At 42.2% G+C, this 20,050-nt stretch overlaps 2 protein-coding genes across 2 annotated transcripts; both read right to left on the bottom strand.

The window, feature by feature from the left end:
• Positions 1–359: 359 nt before the first annotated feature.
• wdr76 (WD repeat domain 76) lies at positions 360–6,092 on the bottom strand. Its single transcript, XM_070445486.1, is given in 13 exon segments — positions 360–940; positions 1,170–1,278; positions 1,562–1,615; positions 1,819–1,917; positions 1,919–1,969; positions 2,211–2,309; positions 2,423–2,498; positions 2,501–2,537; positions 2,686–2,844; positions 3,821–3,862; positions 4,401–4,502; positions 4,693–4,813; positions 5,902–6,092. Coding segments are annotated over 13 exon segments (1,284 nt in total). The 3' UTR covers positions 360–796.
• Positions 6,093–6,534: 442 nt separating this feature from the next.
• On the bottom strand, positions 6,535–19,981 carry LOC111969543 (pro-cathepsin H-like). Its single transcript, XM_070445474.1, is given in 16 exon segments — positions 6,535–6,675; positions 11,781–14,190; positions 16,002–16,017; positions 16,020–16,052; positions 16,055–16,125; positions 16,427–16,533; positions 16,637–16,704; positions 16,844–16,926; positions 17,067–17,122; positions 17,328–17,414; positions 18,134–18,201; positions 18,204–18,237; positions 18,362–18,432; positions 18,664–18,769; positions 18,997–19,029; positions 19,865–19,981. Coding segments are annotated over 14 exon segments (885 nt in total). The 5' UTR covers positions 19,006–19,029; positions 19,865–19,981; the 3' UTR covers positions 6,535–6,675; positions 11,781–14,114.
• Between the last annotated feature and the right edge of the window lie 69 nt (positions 19,982–20,050).

The raw sequence follows: 20,050 nt of genomic DNA on the forward strand, positions 1-20,050 counted from the left end.
TAAATCAAAGTACAAATGTAATTAAAATGCAAATTAGCCAGTGCAGAATAAATAATTACAGTAATTTAAGCCCAATAATTGAAGGTAGGGTGGTCATACTAGTAACAAAGATTATTGCTATATCAATTTCTGCAATTACCTCCACAGCCTAACATACACAACACTTCTCACTAAGTCTGAACCGTAAAACAGAAACCTACTAGTCTAATAACATAGCTTACTTCTAARGKWRGSCTACATCCGAGTTGGGTTACATTGTAATGTTATTTTTGGTGTTGAGGAAAAAACTGCAGAAAATAATTAGCCTAGGCACAGAAGAGAGAGTCAATTGCCTGATATGGGACACATTTTCAACAAACTGGTATTTAGCCATGATTTTATTGATTGTAGGGCTGTAGCCACTGAATTCTGGTAGTTTTTATTTGAAAGAAAACCATCAATCACAAAATTCACTACAGGTACAATACAGCCAATGAAAGAGCTAAACTACATGAAAAGCACAACTTTAGCTAAATATATAACTTTATTTAAACTAACAAAAGATCAACAATTTGATAGAAAACAATGTGCAACAATAGCAAAGGCAGCCTGGAGAAAAACATAAAACACAACCAAACAACTTATTTTGGTCTATTCTAAGCACGTGTTCTGGGCCCGTAAAATTAAACATTTTAGAGTAGGAGTGCTGATCTACGATCAGTTGAGCCTTCCAGATCATAATGAATAAGAGGGAGGGTACCTGATCCTAGATCAGGTTTCTCCTCTCAGGCAGTGAACACATACAGGCCTCCTGCTCTCAGTCGGTGAAGACGTACAGSCGTCCAGAGGCGTTACCCCCCAGTAGAGCGTTCCTGGTGGGGTGGAAGGCTGTGACTGAGAGCACGGWGGTCATCTCTGGGTCCTGGAAGGAGTGCTGGAGCTGCCCACTCTCATGGAACACCTGGATAGAAAAGGATATACTTTATTGTCCCAGAGGAGAAAATTGTCTTGACACAGTGCCCCTGTATACAAAATATATGAAACGTTACCAATACCATGCATAGCCACATAATCCATAACTTGTACACTGACCTTACACATTCTGTTAGGGGAATAGTAACACGACCTCAGATCTTACTTATTGTTGTTGAGGTTCGATGATAGACGTGGGAACAAAGGAGTGCTTATACCTGGACTCTGCGAGGCTGCTGCATGCTGCCCACAACGAAGCAGTCGTCCCTCTTGGGGTCCCACATCGCCTGCAGCTTGGACAGCCAGCGCCCTGTGTACAAGTTCTGTCTGCAAAGAGGGACAAAGGAAATGGATTCATCAGCATTACACAAAGACACTATTACAAAGACTCCTGGGTTTGCTGGCTGATGTCTATTGGTATAAAGCACACATAGTAGAAATAACAGCAGCATTGGAGAGTAAACCCATGCAAACAGAGGTTGTGGGATCTTTCCCATGTTTTTCTATTTCATCTTTATTTAGCCAGGAGATAAAACACTATTTCTCAAGAGAGACCTGGTCAGTTTTGCTTTCTAAATGTGATAGTATATTTTAGTATAGTATAATTTACTGGATGGAGGTCAGTAGCGGARCTCTGGAGGTCAGTTCCGAGGTGTCGTAAATCCTGAAAAACAAAGTAAATTTAATTGCTAAACATTTCAGGTTTCAAGTATTGGACAATAAGCTTAGTGCAACTTTTAAAACACTTATCGTAGCACATAAGCAAATTATTTATTTGAACTTCATTGTCATTGTCATTTAAAAAATGTTTTTTATCTCTTTACATATTTGAATGTGCTAACATCTTACTGTGGCATGCAGACTCACCTGATGTTGTTGTCTAGGCAGGTGGTCACTACTCTGTTGCCAGTGCCAGGAGAGAAGTAGGCACTTGAGATGCTCTTTGAGTGACCATAGAGCTGGAGACGGCTCGCTCCACGACGCCTTCAAACAGCGAGCATCGTAAATTTTCACAATACTAGAGAAAAATCAAAACATCAATATCAGTTTTAGCAACATAAAAGATTAATGAAATAGACAGTGGATTTCCTTAATAGGACTATACTATAAGAATAATTTTGTAAACTTGACAAAATGCATAAATCAACTTATTAAACCATAGGATTGTCGCAAGCTTGTAGAGATTGCTTGCCATAATGACATGGTCGACCTGATTGGCTGACATATTGCACATCATAGCACTGATTCCCATGTTGTACCTGTTCTCAGCCACCATGATGTACTGCTTCTGAACAGGGTGGACGTGAACACAGCGAACCGTCTTGGTATCCAGGCTATGGAGGGACTCATGAGAGGTTCTGAGTAAAAACGAGACAGACCAACATTAATAAGGCATTAGCAATAAGCTTTTGACTTATAACACAATGGCCAGTCCTTGTACAGAGAGAAAATTAAAACGATGTTACTTTACCCTGGAGTCCGCCTGTCAACAATGGCAACGTCTCCGTACCAGTCCCCGGTGACCAGCGTCGAACAGTCATGTGAAGGAAGTCAAAGGTTCTCAAGCCATCCTTGATCCGATACACCTAATTGGAGAAAGGACAGAGATAACGTAACAAAGACCAAACAGGGAATCTAAAGTCTGATATGTGAGGTTCAATTCCATTTTATGTTGCTTTGGAAAAAACTGTTGCTAAATGCCATATATTATCATCACTGTATTATGCATGGTACCTCATCAAAAACGGCTTTCTCCACGTCTGTGCTCCGTAGCGTCCCGTCGTAGCTGAGGGTCAACAGGTCTGTAGGATGTGACCTGGAGAACGCCATGCAGGCCACCGGCCGGACGTGTGGCTCAAATAGCAGCACGCCCTCATCCCCCATATCAGAGTCCTGAGGAAACAAACAGCAGCATGCCCTCATCCCCAAATCAGAGTCCTGAGGAAACAAACAGCAGCACGCCCTCATCCCCATATCAGAGTCCTGAGGAAACAAACAGCAGCACGCCCTCATCCCGCCATATCAGAGTCCTGAGGAAACAAACAGCAGCACGCCCTCATCCCCCATATCAGAGTCCTGAGGAAACAAACAGCAGCACGCCCTCATCCCCCATATCAGAGTCCTGAGGAACAAACAGCAGCACGCCCTCATCCCCCATATCAGAGTCCTGAGGAAACAAACAGCAGCACGCCCTCATCCCCCATATCAGAGTCCTAGGAAACAAACAGCAGCACGCCCTCATCCCCATATCAGAGTCCTGAGGAAACAAACAGCGCACGCCCTCATCCCCCATATCAGAGTCCTGAGGAAACAAACAGCACACGCCCTCATCCCCCATATCAGAGTCCTGAGGAAACAAACAGCAGCACGCCCTCATCCCCATATCAGAGTCCTGAGGAACAAACAGCAGCACGCCCTCATCCCCATATCAAGTCTGAGGAAACAAACAGCAGCACGCCATTGTCGTATTCACAACAACTGGAACTTGGAAACTCAGACTTCAGCGCATTCAAAACAACTGGGAACTCGGGGAATAAATAAAAACTAGCTCCGACTGATTTTTGTTGTTGTTGATTTGAACGGTCATCCAACTCGGGCCTCTTTCTAGAGCTCCGACCTGGAGATCACTGATGTCATGATTTGACCTTTTATTTTTCTGAGTTTCCAGTTATTTTGAACACAGCAAGAGTCCTGAGAAACAACAAACAGCAGCACGACATCACCCATACCAGACTCCTGAAAGATCAACAAAAAACAAATAAGCCCAGTCACACATGAACTCTACGGCATCCAGCGTCACTGTGTGTGTGTTGTGTGTGTGTGTGTGTGTGTGTGTGTGTGTGTGTGTGTGTGTGTGTGTGGTACTCACAAGGTTCCACAGGCCCACGCCACGCTGACAGCCCCACTCCACCTAACTTGTCCCCAGCAGCCATGAGCAGACGACTGCTACACGGGTGGAAGGCAACAGAGCAGATACGACTCTTCACCACCTTAGCTACTCCTCCAATCTCACTCAGCTCCATGCTCTTCAGAGTACTACGGTACCTGGAAACATATCCAATGTAATGTCAGCCTGGCACAGGTTAGGGTTTTACACATCTTACCATTCAAATCAATACAGGATGTCCATCAAATAATACAAATATATACATGTCACAGAACGTTAAGAAAAAAGGCCAAATTCCTTAACATTCAAAATGAAACTCACTCTTCCAGACCCAACTCCTCCTTTTCTTCTTTGATTAAATCCTGTGGAATATATATATTTTTTTAAAGCTGCAAACAGTTATGCTGAACATAGGACTGAAGAGTTAGCCTGGTCCCAGATCTGTTTGTGCGGTCTTGCCAAATGTTATGGTCATTTTCATGCCAAATGAATTGGCAAGATCGCACAAACAGATCTGGGACCGTGCTAGAGAAAAGTAGGTCATGGTGAATAAATSTGCAACCTCTGTCCACAGCTTGAGAAGCTCAGGTGGCAGTGAACTATCCTCCTCCATGTTGATTGGCTCCATACTAATGGYACCCTCTGGCTTCCTGGCACGTTCAATCTTTAGTAAACACACGTCAACATAAACAAACAAACCATTATCATGAGAAATAAAGTAGCGTTTCAAGATTAAAATGGAACAAATGTGAAAAGTAGGTTTTTCTGTGTAGTGAAGTACAATTTCTTAAAATAAGAGCATATCCTATTGGTCAGTTACTCACGTCGCATTTTGCTATTGGTCAGTCACTTACTCGTTCAGCTTCATAATAAATCCTGTGTGGTTCCGGGGGCAGGGGGAGTCGCTCTGCTTCCTTCTTCTGGATTCTCAAGGACTTGGTGCGAGGAGGCAGTATCTCTGTCCAGGCTACCTTACTGTAGTGAGCCAAGACATTAGTTACATTGTGTTAGAAACAGAAACGAGTCACACTGACATTCTCTATCCAAGCTGACCATAATAAATACATTCTGTATGCCATAAGTTACAGAAGCTCATATTGGCTTTATGTCCTAAAGGGATTAAGTACGTATAACGGAAGCTCATTCACTTTGTACTGAAAACAAATTCGACTGACCAATGTAAGTACATACACGGTACACAGGAAACATTGAAGTAAATATTTTCAGTCATTGGTACAAATATTGAATCTGTCATTACTTTAGTTTCTGTTTCTTGAGACCTCTCTGTGTTTTTTCTGGTTTCAAATCCTGCTTGGCCTATTGAGGAAACAATAATATCTGTTATTAATTTCACCACACAAGGAGTTCAGTAAAATATGCATAAGTAGATACCATTTAAARTCTGTTCTTCAACAAACTAACCTCAAGCAGTTTTATGGAGGACAGGAACACTTGGTTTTGTCTGATATTTTCCAACCGTTCCAATTCATATATCGATAGACTTCCAGGTTGTATCTGCAATGTGAAAACAAAGAGTAAAGTGAGATCACCAACAAGATTGTATTCATTCGTGCAGGTGGACCCACAGACGTTTCACACTATTGTTATAGCCCTGAACTAGCTCACCTGATCGCCTAAACAAGGGTCGTGTCCTCTGCTCAGATGTTGATGATGTAGCCACAACGCCTGGATCGGTATTTTACATATCAGCTAACCACAGAATACGTTGTTATAGCTATCTGGTGTCCGACGGCAGGCGATGATTTGGCACACAACCATTGGTTGATGCATGCAGCGTCTGAGCAGGGGAACATGACCATAGGCTTGATCATTTTGTTACAAGTTAACCGGTGTTGCTAGCCCAGGAATAGTTCAAACACGTGGAATACCTGGGGGTCACCGAGGAGATGTTGAAAACCTCGCATTAGTCCACATGTAACATATGAACCTGGGTCTACCGCGGGAGAAACTAACATCTTGACCATTAGACCAAGAGGAAATTCTCTATTGGCACTAGCACCAACTGATTTTGAAGTCGCAGGTGGGGCTACCCATCACGTGACCATGAGCAACCATGACCACTCAAGTCCGCTACAGTCACCCCCTTTGATCTCCTGCCCCACGACAGATCGGGCCCCACGTTGGGTATAAGAGCCTTTAGACCAAGAGGAAATCCCCCATTGGCCTGAAGGCTGAAATAGATTTTGAAGTCGCAGGCAGGGGCAGTCCCCATCACGTGACCTTGAGCAACCATGACCGACTCATGTCCTCTACACATACGCCATAGCAAACGTTTCGCAACGGAAAAGAAAAACAAGCCTTTTTTATTGGACAACTTGAGGTAGTCTCTCCCTGTTTCAATATTATACAATCAGTTCTCTTCCGTTTCGTGGCTAYTGAAACATGACACCTAGGTTATTTGGCCTAAATACTGTGTGTAATGAACACTTACATCCTTGTCTTCCTTCTCTTTGACTTTTTCAATTCTTCCTTCCACTTCCAAAGGAAATGCTTTTCTCTGAGACAAATTGCATTTAATTGTAAAGTACTAGCATTGCCCAGTTATAGCCCATTATACACACAATTGAGACAAACAATCATGCATGCATACKTTCATTGAACTTGCACACATTCATTGAACTTGCACTTTGGAGTTGCATCATGGATCAGTGGTCATCATATGGGTGGACACTTACCTTTCTTTTCATTCCTTGATTTTCTTTGAAGCTGGGATTTGGTACCAGTACCTCATCTGGGGTGAATTTCTTGGGTTTGCACCCCTCTTTTGCTGAATGGAGTACAGGGACACCATTCTCGGTGTTCGCTGGCTTCATTTCCTGCAATTAATGTTGGGATGCATTTCAATTTGGTAATGACTTAAACAGGTTTATAACTGATCATAAAGTTAGCACAGTGTTATCTTCAGCTAGATAGCTAGCCCCGACAATGCTGGAGGTCCGGGGAAGAATGCTAGTTAGGTGCCCAAGGAAACTTCAGGTGCACATGGGCGGGTAATTTACAATACTACAGTAAATGCGACTGCATTAAAAGTAACCTCAGAACCCGGAAACATATATCGCATGAGCGCTAGCAGAGACGAAGATGGGGCATCACTAGCTTCTATAACCACAGTTATAATATCCGCCCATTTCTACAATTTATCTTCTTAAAATGTGATTTTAAACCTAAACTTAATAATGGACTGCTAACCTCATACCTAACCTTAAAATGATGACCGAAAGCACATTTTTTGTAGTAAATTTCGACTGTGGCTGTGGAATCTAACTTTGTGGCTAAAGAAGCTAGTGGAAACCACGGATGGGGGAAATAGACGGTCGTCAGTAGTTACTACAGCCCCAAAGTCATAAGGTAAATTCACCATAATTTCAGGTCATTTAATGCTTAAAAACAAAACACATATGAATAAGATATTCGGCAACGGAAGTACTATTTCTTATCGATCTCAACGTTTACGTCCAAAACAAATTATGTGAAATGACGTAAACAAATACTGAGTTACCGGCTAACTGCACTGGCTAGCATAGCTAACTGCACTGGCTAGCATAGCTAACGAACTAGCTACGGTCGCTGCGCACATGACATCGATGAACCACCAAAGGCAAACCCCATTTCTGTTACAAATTGAGTGAAGGCAGGTAGATGGTTTTTCGTGCTAAAAGTTGACCTTTAAAATCTTATTTTAAACCTAACATTAGCAGCAATGCTAACCTTAAATTAATAACAAAAAGTTAATATTTATTTTCATAAATTTTTACGATATTGCCATTTGACAGTGCTATCTAGTGGAAACCCAAATAGTCAGCGATAGATCATCTTTGGCGCTAGTCAGCTGCTTCTCGATATCTAACTTGTCTCTCCTCAACAGACAAGACAACGCATACTGGTCCTAGGTTCGTTTTAGTGGTTATAGTACATAACAGTCATTGCAACCTACCTTTCATTATTTCATTGAATCTCCACCCACCCAGGGCACCAGTCCATGCACAACTAACCCAATGATTGTACAATTAAGTTAGGATTGATTGTCACTAACTAACGTTAGCGTCTATGAATGGGGTAAGATATACTTAACGATATCTTCGAATGTAACCGCTGAAAACATACTGAGAAGGGTTTGCAATAGATAGCTAGCTATATATTAGCTCTTGCAAACCCTTCTCTGTGTGTAGTGTTTTCAGCCGTTACATTCGCCCACTGTTGGCTACATCCGAACTACAATTCTGATGTTACGTTTTAATGTTTAGAAACTTMAATAATCTTCGCTCAAAACGGATTTCGGAACACATGCTGATATGCCCCTTATCTTTCGTGAAGCGAGAAMGCGTCTTTCAAGAAAAATACACACCTTACTGTAGCAGTTTGGAACAGATCCACAAGCTGTGTGCCTCTAGTTGACAAACTACACGTCCTCCCCAGGTAAGCTTAAACACAGGTGTTCACCGAACACTAGATAGTTAATTAGCACAGGTGGCCACCTATGTCTTCCATAAATAAGTGATGTAACATGGAGACATGGCTGTGTGGGAACACACTAACCCTTTGAAGGTGTGTTGTAATTGAACTTTTGTATTATAATTTTTTCCTTGCCGATATGAAATATACGTTCCTTGTGTTTTCAAAAACGTACCGCAAGCGATGAGTTAATGTTTAGAGCAAATGTTGGGGCTCTTAACAAAACACCCCCTGTCCGAAGATACTACTATCATCAACAGGCGCTATATCAGTAGCTAAGTAGGGTTAACATTGACCTAGGTATTTGACAAAAGCAATATGTCGCAACAAAAAAATGTGTAATGGAAACGTAAGATGGGAGACATTTTYTAAACATTACATTTTTATCCGTTGGACTGGGGTGGATTTTTTATCTGTCAAACTTTCTTTATTGCAACAGATCTGATGGAAGCGGTGTTTTTCCTGACTTTCAAGAATGGCTGAATTGATTCGCCTTGCTTTTCTGTTTGGCTGGCAAGTTTTACCATCTAATTCTTTCAGATCTACATGAGTGAAAGTTTCACCATGGCACGGACTATGGCGAACATACGTGGCACATGAAGATGTATTAGAATATGGCAAATATTAGTCAATTATTGCATTCTATCCATGCTGTTTTTTGCGGGCTACCTGCAGTTGTGTAAAGTACTTAAGTAAAAATACATTTAAAGTAGTTTGGGATATCTGTACTTTACTATTGTATTTTTGGCAACTTTTACTTAACTACATTCCTAAAGAAAAAATATACACTGCTCAAAAAAATAAAGGGAACACTTAAACAACACAATGTAACTCCAAGTCAATCACACTTTCTGTGAAATCAAACTGTCCACTTAGGAAGCAACACTGATTGACAATAAATTTCACATGCTGTTGTGCAAATGGAATAGACAACAGGTGGAAATTATAGGCAATTAGCAAGACACCCCCAATAAAGGAGTGGTTCAGCAGGTGGTGACCACAGACCACTTCTCAGTTCCTATGCTTCCTGGCTGATGTTTTGGTCACTTTTGAATGCTGGCGGTGCTTTCACTCTAGTGGTAGCATGAGACGGAGTCTACAACCCACACAAGTGGCTCAGGTAGTGCAGCTCATCCAGATGGCACATCAATGCGAACTGTGGCAAGAAGGTTTGCTGTGTCTGTCAGCGTAGTGTCCAGAGCATGGAGGCGCTACCAAGAGACAGGCCAGTACATCAGGAGACGTGGAGGAGGCGTAGGAGGGCAACTGGCTTCCAGTTGAAGCTCGCATCCGCTACAAGACCATGGTGCTTGCCCACGGAGCTGTGAGGGAACGGCACCTCCGTACCTTCAGGCTCTGATCAGGCCCTACACCCAAACAAGGGCACTGCGTTCATCCACCTCTGGCCTGCTCGCCTCCCTACCTCTGAGGAAGTACAGTTCCCGCTCAGCCAGTCAAAACTGTTCGCTGCTCTGGCACCCAATGGTGGAACAAACTCCCTCACGACGCCAGGTCAGCGGAGTCAATCACCACCTTCCGGAGACACCTGAAACCCCACCTCTTTAAGGAATACCTAGGATAGGATAAAGTAATCCTTCTAACCCCCCCTCCCCCTTAAAGAGTTAGATGCTATTGTAAAGTGGTTCCACTGGATATCATAAGGTGAATGCACCAATTTGTAAGTCGCTCTGGATAAGAGCGTCTGCTAAATGACTTAAATGTAAATGTAACAACCCAGCAGCAGGACCGCTACCTCCGCCTTTGTGCAAGAGGAGCACTGCCAGAGCCCTGCAAAATGACCTCCAGCAGACCACAAATGTGCATGTGTCTGCTCAAACGGTCAGAAACAGACTCCATGAGGGTGGTATGAGGGCCCGACGTCCACAGGTGGGTTGTGCTTACAGCCCAACACCGTGCAGGACGTTTGGCATTTGCCAGAGAACACCAAGATTGGCAAATTCGCCACTGGTGCCCTGTGCTCTTCAAGATGAAAGCAGGTTCACTGAAGCATGTAACAGAGTCTGGAGACGCCGTGGAGAATGTTCTGCTGCTGCAACATCCTCCAGCATGACCGGTTTGGGCGTGGTCAGTCATGGTGTGGGGTGGCATTTCTTTGGGGGGCCGCACAGCCCTCCATGTGCTCGCCAGAGGTAGCCTGACTGCCATTAGGTACCGAGATGAGATCCTCAGACCCCTTGTGAGACCATGCTGGTGCGGTTGGCCCTGGGTTCCTCCTAATGCAAGACAATGCTAGACCTCATGTGCCTGGAGTGTGTCAGCAGTTCCTGCAAGAGGAAGGCATTGATGCTATGGACTGGCCCGCCGTTCCCCAGACCTGAATCCAATTGAGCACATCTGGGACATCATGTCTTGCCTCCATCCACCAACGCCACGTTGCACCACAGACTGTCCAGGAGTTGGGCGATGCTTTAGTCCAGGTCTGGGAGGAGATCCCTCAGGAGACCATCCGCCACCTCATCAGGAGCATGCCAGGCGTTGTAGGGAGGTCATACAGGCACGTGGAGGCCACACACACTACTGAGCCTCATTTTGACTTGTTTTAAGGACATTACATCAAAGTTGATCAGCCTGTAGTGTGGTTTTCCACTTTAATTTTGAGTGTGACTCCAAATCCAGACCTCCATGGTTTGATAAATTTGATTTCCATTGATAATTTTTGTGTGATGTTGTTGTCAGCACACAACTATGTAAAGAAAAAAGTATTTAATAAGAATATTTCATTCATTCAGATCTAGGATGTGTTATTTTAGTGTTCCCTTTATTTTTTTGAGCAGTGTACTTTTTACTCCATACATTTTCCCTGACACCCAAAAGTACTCGTTACATTTTGACAGGAAAATGGTCCAATTCACACACTTATCAAGTGAACATCCCAGGTCATCCACTCTGGTCTGGCAGACTCACGAAAACAAAATGCTACGTTTGTAAATTGTGTGAGTGTGCCCTTGGGTATCCGTCAATAAAGGTTGAAGTATAAATTTATACATTTACTATTTATACTTAAGTACATCTTAGCAATTACATTTACTTTTGACACTTACGTATATTTAAAACCAAATACTTTGACTTTCACTGGGTCATTTTCTATTAAGGTATCTTTGCTTTTACTCAAGTATGACAATTGAGTACTTTTTCCACCACTGGCTACCTGGGACATGAAACAGATAGATGGGAGGGCATACAGGTTGTCTGCGCAATTTGCCTAAATGGGTAATGGAAACGCTTCAAAAACTACATTTTTTATCGACAGACGTGACGTCATTACGTCCAGCTGTTTTAGTCGACACCCTAGCAGGCAATTGCCGCATCTATTTTCTACACGAACTCTAAATGTTGACAACAAAAAATATCACCGGACAAGTTAACGGAAACATAACTTGTGACTCACTAGCAATATTTCATGGGTAGTTGTATATGGATAGTTCTAAGCGATGGTCCTTAATCTTACCTGCAATATGTAGTACAATTTACAAACGCGTTGGGAAGATTTGGTTCTTCCGAAACCATCAGGCAAACCGAGTCGCAGATACTTAGCTTGCAAGCTACGTCCGAACAGCTGTGTGTGTTTTCTTGAATCATTTGGTTGATGTATCCTGCACCACAGAAAACCCCTTTCCGCCAACATGGTGTTTTGTAACAAACCCCTCCCCTTTGTGTTGCAAGATAATTCACAGCAGCTGATTGTTATTATATTTTTTATAACGGAGCAGACATCGCTTGGGGCACATTTTGTTAATAAATTAACCAGGGATCAATATAATTTTGCTTTTCGTGTGCCAATGGCTTTGGGGGTACAGTCTTAGGAAATATATATATATACACATGGATGTAGTAACCAAAATAGTGTTTAAACAAATCAAAATATATTTTTATTTGAGATTCTTCAAAGTAGCCACCCTTTGCACACTCTTGGCATTCTCTCAACCAGCTTCATGAGGTAGTCACCTGCAATGCATTTCAATTAACAGGTATGCCTTTTTAAAAGTTAATTTGTGGAATTTCTTTCCTTCTTAATGCATTTGAGCCAATCAGTTGTGTTGTGACAAGGTATACAGAAGATAGCCCTATTTTGTAAAAGACCATGTCCATATTATGGCAAGAACAGCTCAAATAAGCAAAGTGAAATAACAGTCCATCATTACTTTAAAACATGAAGGTCAGTCAACCCTGAAAGTGCAGTCGCAAAAACCATCAAGCACTATGATGAAACTGGCTCTCATGAGGACTGCCACAGGAAAGGAAGACCCAGAGTTACTTCTGCTGCAGAGGATAAGTTCATTAGTTACCAGCCTCAGAAATCGGCAATTAACTGCACCTCAGATTGCAGCCCAAATATATGCTTCACAGAGTTCAAGTAACAGACACATCTCAACATCAACTGTTCAGAGGGACTGCGTGAATCAGGCCTTCATGGTCGAATTGCTAAAGAAACCACTACTAAAGTACATCAATAAGAAGAGGCTTGCTTGGGCCAAGAAACACAAGCAATGGACATTAGACTGGTGGAAATCTGTCCTTTGGTCTGAAAAGTCCAAATGTGAGATTTTTTTGGTTCCAACCGCCGTGTCTTTGTAAGACGCAGAGTAGGTGAATGGATGATCTCCCCATGTGTGGTTCCCACTGTGAAGCATGGAGAATGAGGTGTGATCGTGTAGGGGTGCTTTGCTGGTGACACTGTCTGTGATTTATTTAGAATTCAATGCACACTTAACCAGCATGGCTACCACAGCATTCTGCAGCGATACGCCATCCCATCTGGTTTGCGCTTAGTGGGAATTTGTTTTTCAACAGGACAATGACCCAAAACACACCTCCAGGCTGTGTAAGGGCTATTTGACCAAGAAGGAGAGTGATGGAGTGCTGCATCAGATGACCTGGCCTCCACAATCACCCGAACTCAACCCAATTGAGATGGTTTTGGATGAGTTGGGCCGCAGAGTGAAGAAAAAGCAAACACCATGAAATCTGCATATGTGGGAACTTCTTCAAGACTGTTGGAAAAGCATTCCAGATGATTACCTCATGAAGCTGGTTTAGAGAATGCCAAGAGTGTGCAAAGCTGTTATCAAGGCAAAGGATTGCTACTTCGAAGAATCTAAAAATATTTTTGATTTGTTTAACACTTTTTTGGTTACTATATTATTCCATATGTGTTATTTCATAGTTTGTCTTCACTATTATCTACAATGTAGAAAATAGTACAAATAAAGAAATGAGTAGGTGTGTCCAAACTTTTGACTGGTACTGTAATATATATATATATTTTTTTTTACAAAACCACAAAACTACATGCAAAAAAAGTACCTCAGCAGCATCAGTCTAAAATACACAAAATATGCCTAGTACAAACCTCTAAAGAAATATAAACACTAACCAAAATGTCAAATCAAGAGAAGCTAAAATATTGGTGATGCTTTGTGACAGTAGGCCACTACGTACTAACTAGGATCTCTTACACACTCAAAACCGGAGCAATAGTTTGCTACATAAGCACACGATTCAAAGACTCTCACTACCAGTCATTGCCTACTAGCTAACCATGACCAGCCACATACCATATACAGTACAAACCTTCAAATACGATCCAGTTATAATTAATTAAAAATAAAATGTAAAACTCACATTGTAACAGTATAAACTACAGTTCTTAAAAACATGTCCATGCAAATAACACAGAGATGCCCACTCCTGTCTCTGAATGAGAAAATGTATCTGTTTTCCTGAGTTCTCATACTGTAGCTAAAGACTCTGACTGTGGCTTCTCTTCTGAGTTCCCGTTACATCACACTGGGGGGAGAGGAGAAGAGGAGCAGGCTGCCAGTCCACACATGTTCCTCCCTCGTTCTATTAGGAAATATCTGAGGAGGAAATACAAAACAAGATGTATTCTGTAAGCTATACCAACAAAATATAAACACAACATACAATATTTCAAAGATTTATATAAGGAAATCAATCAACTTTAAATAAATTCATTAGGCCCTAATCTATGGATTTCACATGACTGGGAATACAGATATGCATCTCTAGGTCACAGATACCAAAAAATAAAATAGGGGTGGATCAGAAATCTGGTATCTGGTGTGACCAACATTTGCATCATGCAGCGCGTCAATCTCATTCGAATAGAGTTGATCAGGCTGTTGATTGTGTCCTGTGGAATGTTGTCCCACTCCTCTACAATGGCTGTGTGAAGTTGCTGGATATTGGTGGGAACTGGAACACGCTGTCATACATGTCGATCCAGAGCATCCCAAACATGCTCAATTGGTGACATGTCTGGTGAGTATGCAGGCCATGGGACATTTCCAGGAATTGTGTACAGATCCTGCGACATGGGGTCATGCATATCATGCTGAACATGAGTTGATGGCGGCAGATGAATGGGCCTCAGGATCTCGTCACGGTATTTCTGTGCATTCAAATTACCATCGATAAAATTAAATTGTATTTGTTGTCCGTAGCTTATGCCTGCCCATACCATAACCCCACCCCCACCCCCACCATGGGGCACTCTGTTCACGTTGACATCAGCAAACGCCCACACAACACCATACACGTGGTCTGCAGTTGTGTGGCAGGTTGGAAGTTCTGCCAAATTCTCTAAAACAATGTTGGAGGCGGTTTATGGTAGCGAAAAGAACATTAAATTCTCTGGCAACAGCTCTCGTGGACATTCCTGCAGTCAGCATGCAATTGCACGCTCCCTCAAAACTATTACACTGAGCAAAATACAAATGCACTAGAGATCTAGAGATTCTGGGTTCGAGTCCAGGCTCTGTCGCAGCCGGCAGCGAACGGGAGACCCATGGGCGGCACACAGTTGGCCCAGCCCCTCCGGGTTAGGGAAGGGTTTGGCCGGCAGGGATGTCCTTGTCCCATCGCACACTAGCGACTCCTGTGGCGGGCCTGGGAGCAGTGCACGCTGACACGGTCGCCAGGTTATGGTGTTTCCTCCGACACATTGGTGCAGCTGCTTCCGGATTAAGTGGGCATTGTGTCAAGAAGCAGTGCGGCTTGGTTGGGTTCTCAAAGCTCTCAACCTTGGCCTCTCCGAGTCCGTACGGGAGTTGCAGTGATGAGATAAGACTAACTACCAATTGGATACCATGAAATGTGTACCTGACAGGTGTGGCATATCAATAAGATGATTAAACAGCATGATAATTACACAGGTGCACCTTGTGCTGGGGACAATAAAAGGCCACTTTTTAAAATGTGAATTTTTGTTCAGTGTAATAGTTTTGAGGGAGCGTGCATTGGCATGCTGGCTGCAATAATGTCTATGTAATGTATATCTGTCTGTAACATTATGATTGGCTGGGTGCGCCTGGCTGCCAAATGGGTGACCTATGCCCTCCAAGGCTGCACCCCTGCCCAGTCATGTGAAATCCATAGATTAGGGCCTAATGAATTTATTTAAATTGACTTATTTCCTAATATGAACTGTAACTCAGTAAAAACATAGAAATTGTTGCAATGTTGTGTTTATACTTTTGTTCAGTATAATTTCACCCTAAAAGGAGATAGTCAGACAGCTATCTTGCAGTATAGGTGTCCTACAATGTCTGGGTGTTCAATAGCTGATCTGTGTTCATGAAGCATCTATATAGTTATATTAAGTAAAAAAAGGAAGTTCAACAGCACTGAATATTTTTGATGTATTTACCCATCCATTCCCCAGTTGGTGCCCAGGAGTTTTTCACGATCCAATATGGATGCTATTCTTTTCACCATATCCCACTGCCAGTACAGCATGGTTCACATTGTCTGTAGTGTTCTTACACGTAGTGCTAGTACAACACAAAGAATACTTTATAAAACACATGGAGGACATGTTATTCATTGTAATAGAGGGTCAAATGTGCAGTTTGTATACCTTATGTGAACGGCAAGGAGCTTTACAGCTCATGAAAGTCTTCTACTGCAACATTGTATGGCTCATAAGTACAGTCTTCTACCTTCCACACATTATTTGATAAGATTTGGAGGTTCACAATTCAATTCCCACAAAGCTCTTTAATCCTGCCACCCAACATTTATTGTCAAGTGGGAGTGATAAGGAACAASGGAGTGTACTGGGCTTACTCTCACCTGCTGTACACACCATCTTTGTAGTGGAGGAAATCATCAGTCACTTCATATCCAAAGCTGACTGGGTTCAGTCTGGCCACAGCATCAACCATGCCCTTTTCGTCATACTGTTATAGGGGGGAAGACAGAACAACATAGCAATTGCTGAACAAGAAAACAATGTTGAGGACAGATGCAGAGGTTGTAAAATGTTTAGTTTTAGTCTCTCACACTTGTTATGTTGACAACATCTTTCACGAAGGCAGCTGCCAACTCGGGCTTGAAATTGCAAGAGCCATCCTAAAAAAAGTAATTGGGATAAAGAAGTATATAGTGAGTAATCCAAACAAGTGAGTCATAAGGATTAAATACTAGTATAACACTGTTACTTGTGTTATTAACGTTTTCCTTTTTTACACTAAGAACGATTTAGAAATCCATGTCCCGTGTAAGGATAGTCATCTTCGGTCATGAGTCCGTTGTTGTATTTAACATACTCAAACGCCTGGCTTGGGAGTCCCCTGATACCAATACATTACAGTATCTGAATGATGTTTTTGTAGACAGATAGCTACAGTATGTATCAGGAGGCATAGAAGTCACATGCAGGACAGGAGTGATAAGCTCATGTGATTTTAAGATGGTACTGTAGGCTACCAACCCCATACATCCGTGATTGTTGAAGTCTTGAGCACAGTCCACCAGTTGCTGCTCAGACTGGAAAATATAGAATGATAACTCACAGATAAGGCTATTACCAACAACCATTCAACAACCAATTCAACTGCAGTAACCCATTTCTTTCTATTGTACCGCTTCATACGAAACCATACAGGGGAACATAGTAGGTTGACTGCCAAAAACAGTGTGAAACATAGTGTGACACCGTCGAAAATACAAGAGAAATAGGGCTAGTTCTCACCAGAAGTGGGAGTTTTCCAGTAGCTATAGCCGTAACAGACTCAAGACAGCCGGTAGTGGAGAAGGTCCAGCAGCTTCCACAATGACCCTTAGGACACAACATTAGCACACTCACTCAACATCATATCAACACAGCACAGTCATAAATGTATAGCTGCTTTTATCTTTTTCACTCGCCCGCAAACAGCCAATCCATCAGAAAATGACTTGGTCATGTTGTTGTGAACATACACTGCGTACAAAACATTATGAACACCTGCTCTTTCCATGACAGACTGACCAGGTGAATCCAGGTCAAAACTTTGATCCCTTGTAAAATCCACTTCAATCAGTGTAGACAATTTGTAAGTCGCTCTGGATAAGAGCGTCTGCTAAATGACTTAAATGTAAATGTAAATAAAGGGCAGGAGACAGGTTAAAGATGGATTTTTAAGCCTTGAGACATGGATTGTGTATGTGTGCCATTCGGAAGGTGAATTGGCAAGACAAAAGATTGAAGTTCCTTTGAACGGGGTGTGGTATTTGGTGCCAGGAGAAGTTTGTGTCACGCTCAACAGTTCCCCYTGTGTATCAAGAATGGTCCACCACCCAAAGGACATCCAGCCAGCTTGACACAACTGTGGAAAGCATTGGAGTCAACATGGGCCAGCATCCCTATGGAATGCTTTCGACACCTTGTAGAGTCCATGCCCAGATGAATTGAGGCTGTTCTGAGGGCAAAAAAGGGGGGGTGCAACTCAATATTAGGAAGGTGTTCTTAATGTTTTGTACACTCAGTATATTTAGCCTTTGAGGGAAATGTAGTACCTGATATTTGACAGGTGACACATAGTTTCCCTTCTCTCTCCAGTCCACAGAACCAGGATATGGCCATGGCTGCTGATGTGACTCCCCTTGGTGGCAGAGCAGTTCTGATGAAGATAAATGTAAGAACAGTTACTATTGATAGGCTATCTTATATCAGGGAAGCTCGTAGATTTATAATTGGGGTTAACTACAGGATCACATTTTAGTAATTACATTTCACAGCTGTACCTGAGGTTCAGTCAGGAGGAAAGTCTTCCTAAACTCTGCAAAGCTCATGTCAGAAAACTGATTCAGTCCCACTGGGAAAAGGAAAGTTACAACATGTCAGAAAACTGATTCAGTCCCACTGGGAAAGAAAGTTACAACATGTCAGAAAACGATCAGTCCCACTGGGAAAAGAAAGTTACAAGAGTTGTAAGATATCATACTTGACTATATAAAGTATATTGAATACATTGGGAGTTAAGTTGTGACTGGGAAAACAGGAAGAAAATTGACAAATAGTTTAAATAAGTAAATGCATAGCCTACTTGAGAATGTGTGCTTCCCAGCATTATGATAGTCGATTCTCCTCTTATGCCCAGTGAAGATGTCCAGGCGATGGTAGTACTCCTCCAGAACATAGACTTTATTATACTGTAATAACAAAAACAGGTATAGGCAGTCAGTCAACTAAAGATGACAACTCATACTGATAAGCAAATACATTTGAGGAAGGTCTTGGCCTACTGCTTTAATTTCTTACAGGAAGGAACAAGATGCCTTGTGTACAGTAACTCTGGTATGTAGGCTACTGTATGTCATCTGCTTTCCTAAAAAATAACACGTGATGGATTTACATTGCAGCCTTTACAGCTACATACCTGTAACATCCATTGTTTTGAAATGATATTCCTCTTTATTTTTATTTTTTTAAAGAATAAAAACACAAACATGATCAGTTAGACCTATGATTTTGATGGTCACATTGAAACGGTCACTTATTTGTCAATGGCAACATTGTAGGCTATAGCATGTTTCACTGCTGCATGTCTTATGCAATGTAATACGCTATAAATCAAATCAACGTTTATTTGTCACGTGTGCCGAATACAACAGTGTAGAGACCTTACAGTGAAATGCTTACTTACAGGCCAATAGTGCAAAAAAAGGTATTATGTAAACAATAGGTAAGTAAAGAAATAAAACACAGTAAAAATACAGGCATATAGAGTAGCGAGGCTATAAAAGTAGCGAGGCTACATACATACACCAGTTAGTCAGGCTGATTGGAGTAGTATGTACAGGTAGATATGTTAAAGTGACGATGCATATATGATGAACAGAGAGTAGCCGTAGCGTATAAGAGGGGTTGGTGGGTGGCGGACACAACGCAGATAGCCCGGTTAGCCAATGTGCAGGAGCACTGGTTGGTCGGCCCAATTAGGGTAGTATTGTACATGAATGTATAGTTAAAGTGACGGGTTAAAGTGAGGCTACTCATTTCGGTAGCCTAATTATGATCTTTGTTTTTCATTAGGCTTATTAAATACAGTCTGGTCAACTGCCCAGATCAAGATCAGTAACATCATTTGTGAAGTTAACGGTCCACACAAACCCGCTTTCACCTGCAGTGCACTGCATGGCTTGTTGCACTTGACTTTTAGTTTGTTTCTTCCTCCACACAGTCGATGTGTGCGTCCAAAGGGGATGCGATATCAACAACAAACAGATTAGGGGAGTTATGCTTACCTTCAGGTAAAAACAAGGGTGTTAAATTGGCTAAATGCAAAAATGCAAGAATAAAAGCAACATATACAGCGCCCATACTTCCGCGTGTGTTTCGCAACCAATGCATCACATGACTTGAGTAACCAATCCATTTCATTCATGTGTCCTTGTGGCAGGGTCGGTATCAAAGTTTTTGTAAGCCACCAT

The sequence above is a fragment of the Salvelinus sp. IW2-2015 genome, linkage group LG10 (genome assembly GCF_002910315.2).
Source record: "Salvelinus sp. IW2-2015 linkage group LG10, ASM291031v2, whole genome shotgun sequence".
Taxonomy (NCBI): Eukaryota; Metazoa; Chordata; class Actinopteri; order Salmoniformes; family Salmonidae; genus Salvelinus; species Salvelinus sp. IW2-2015.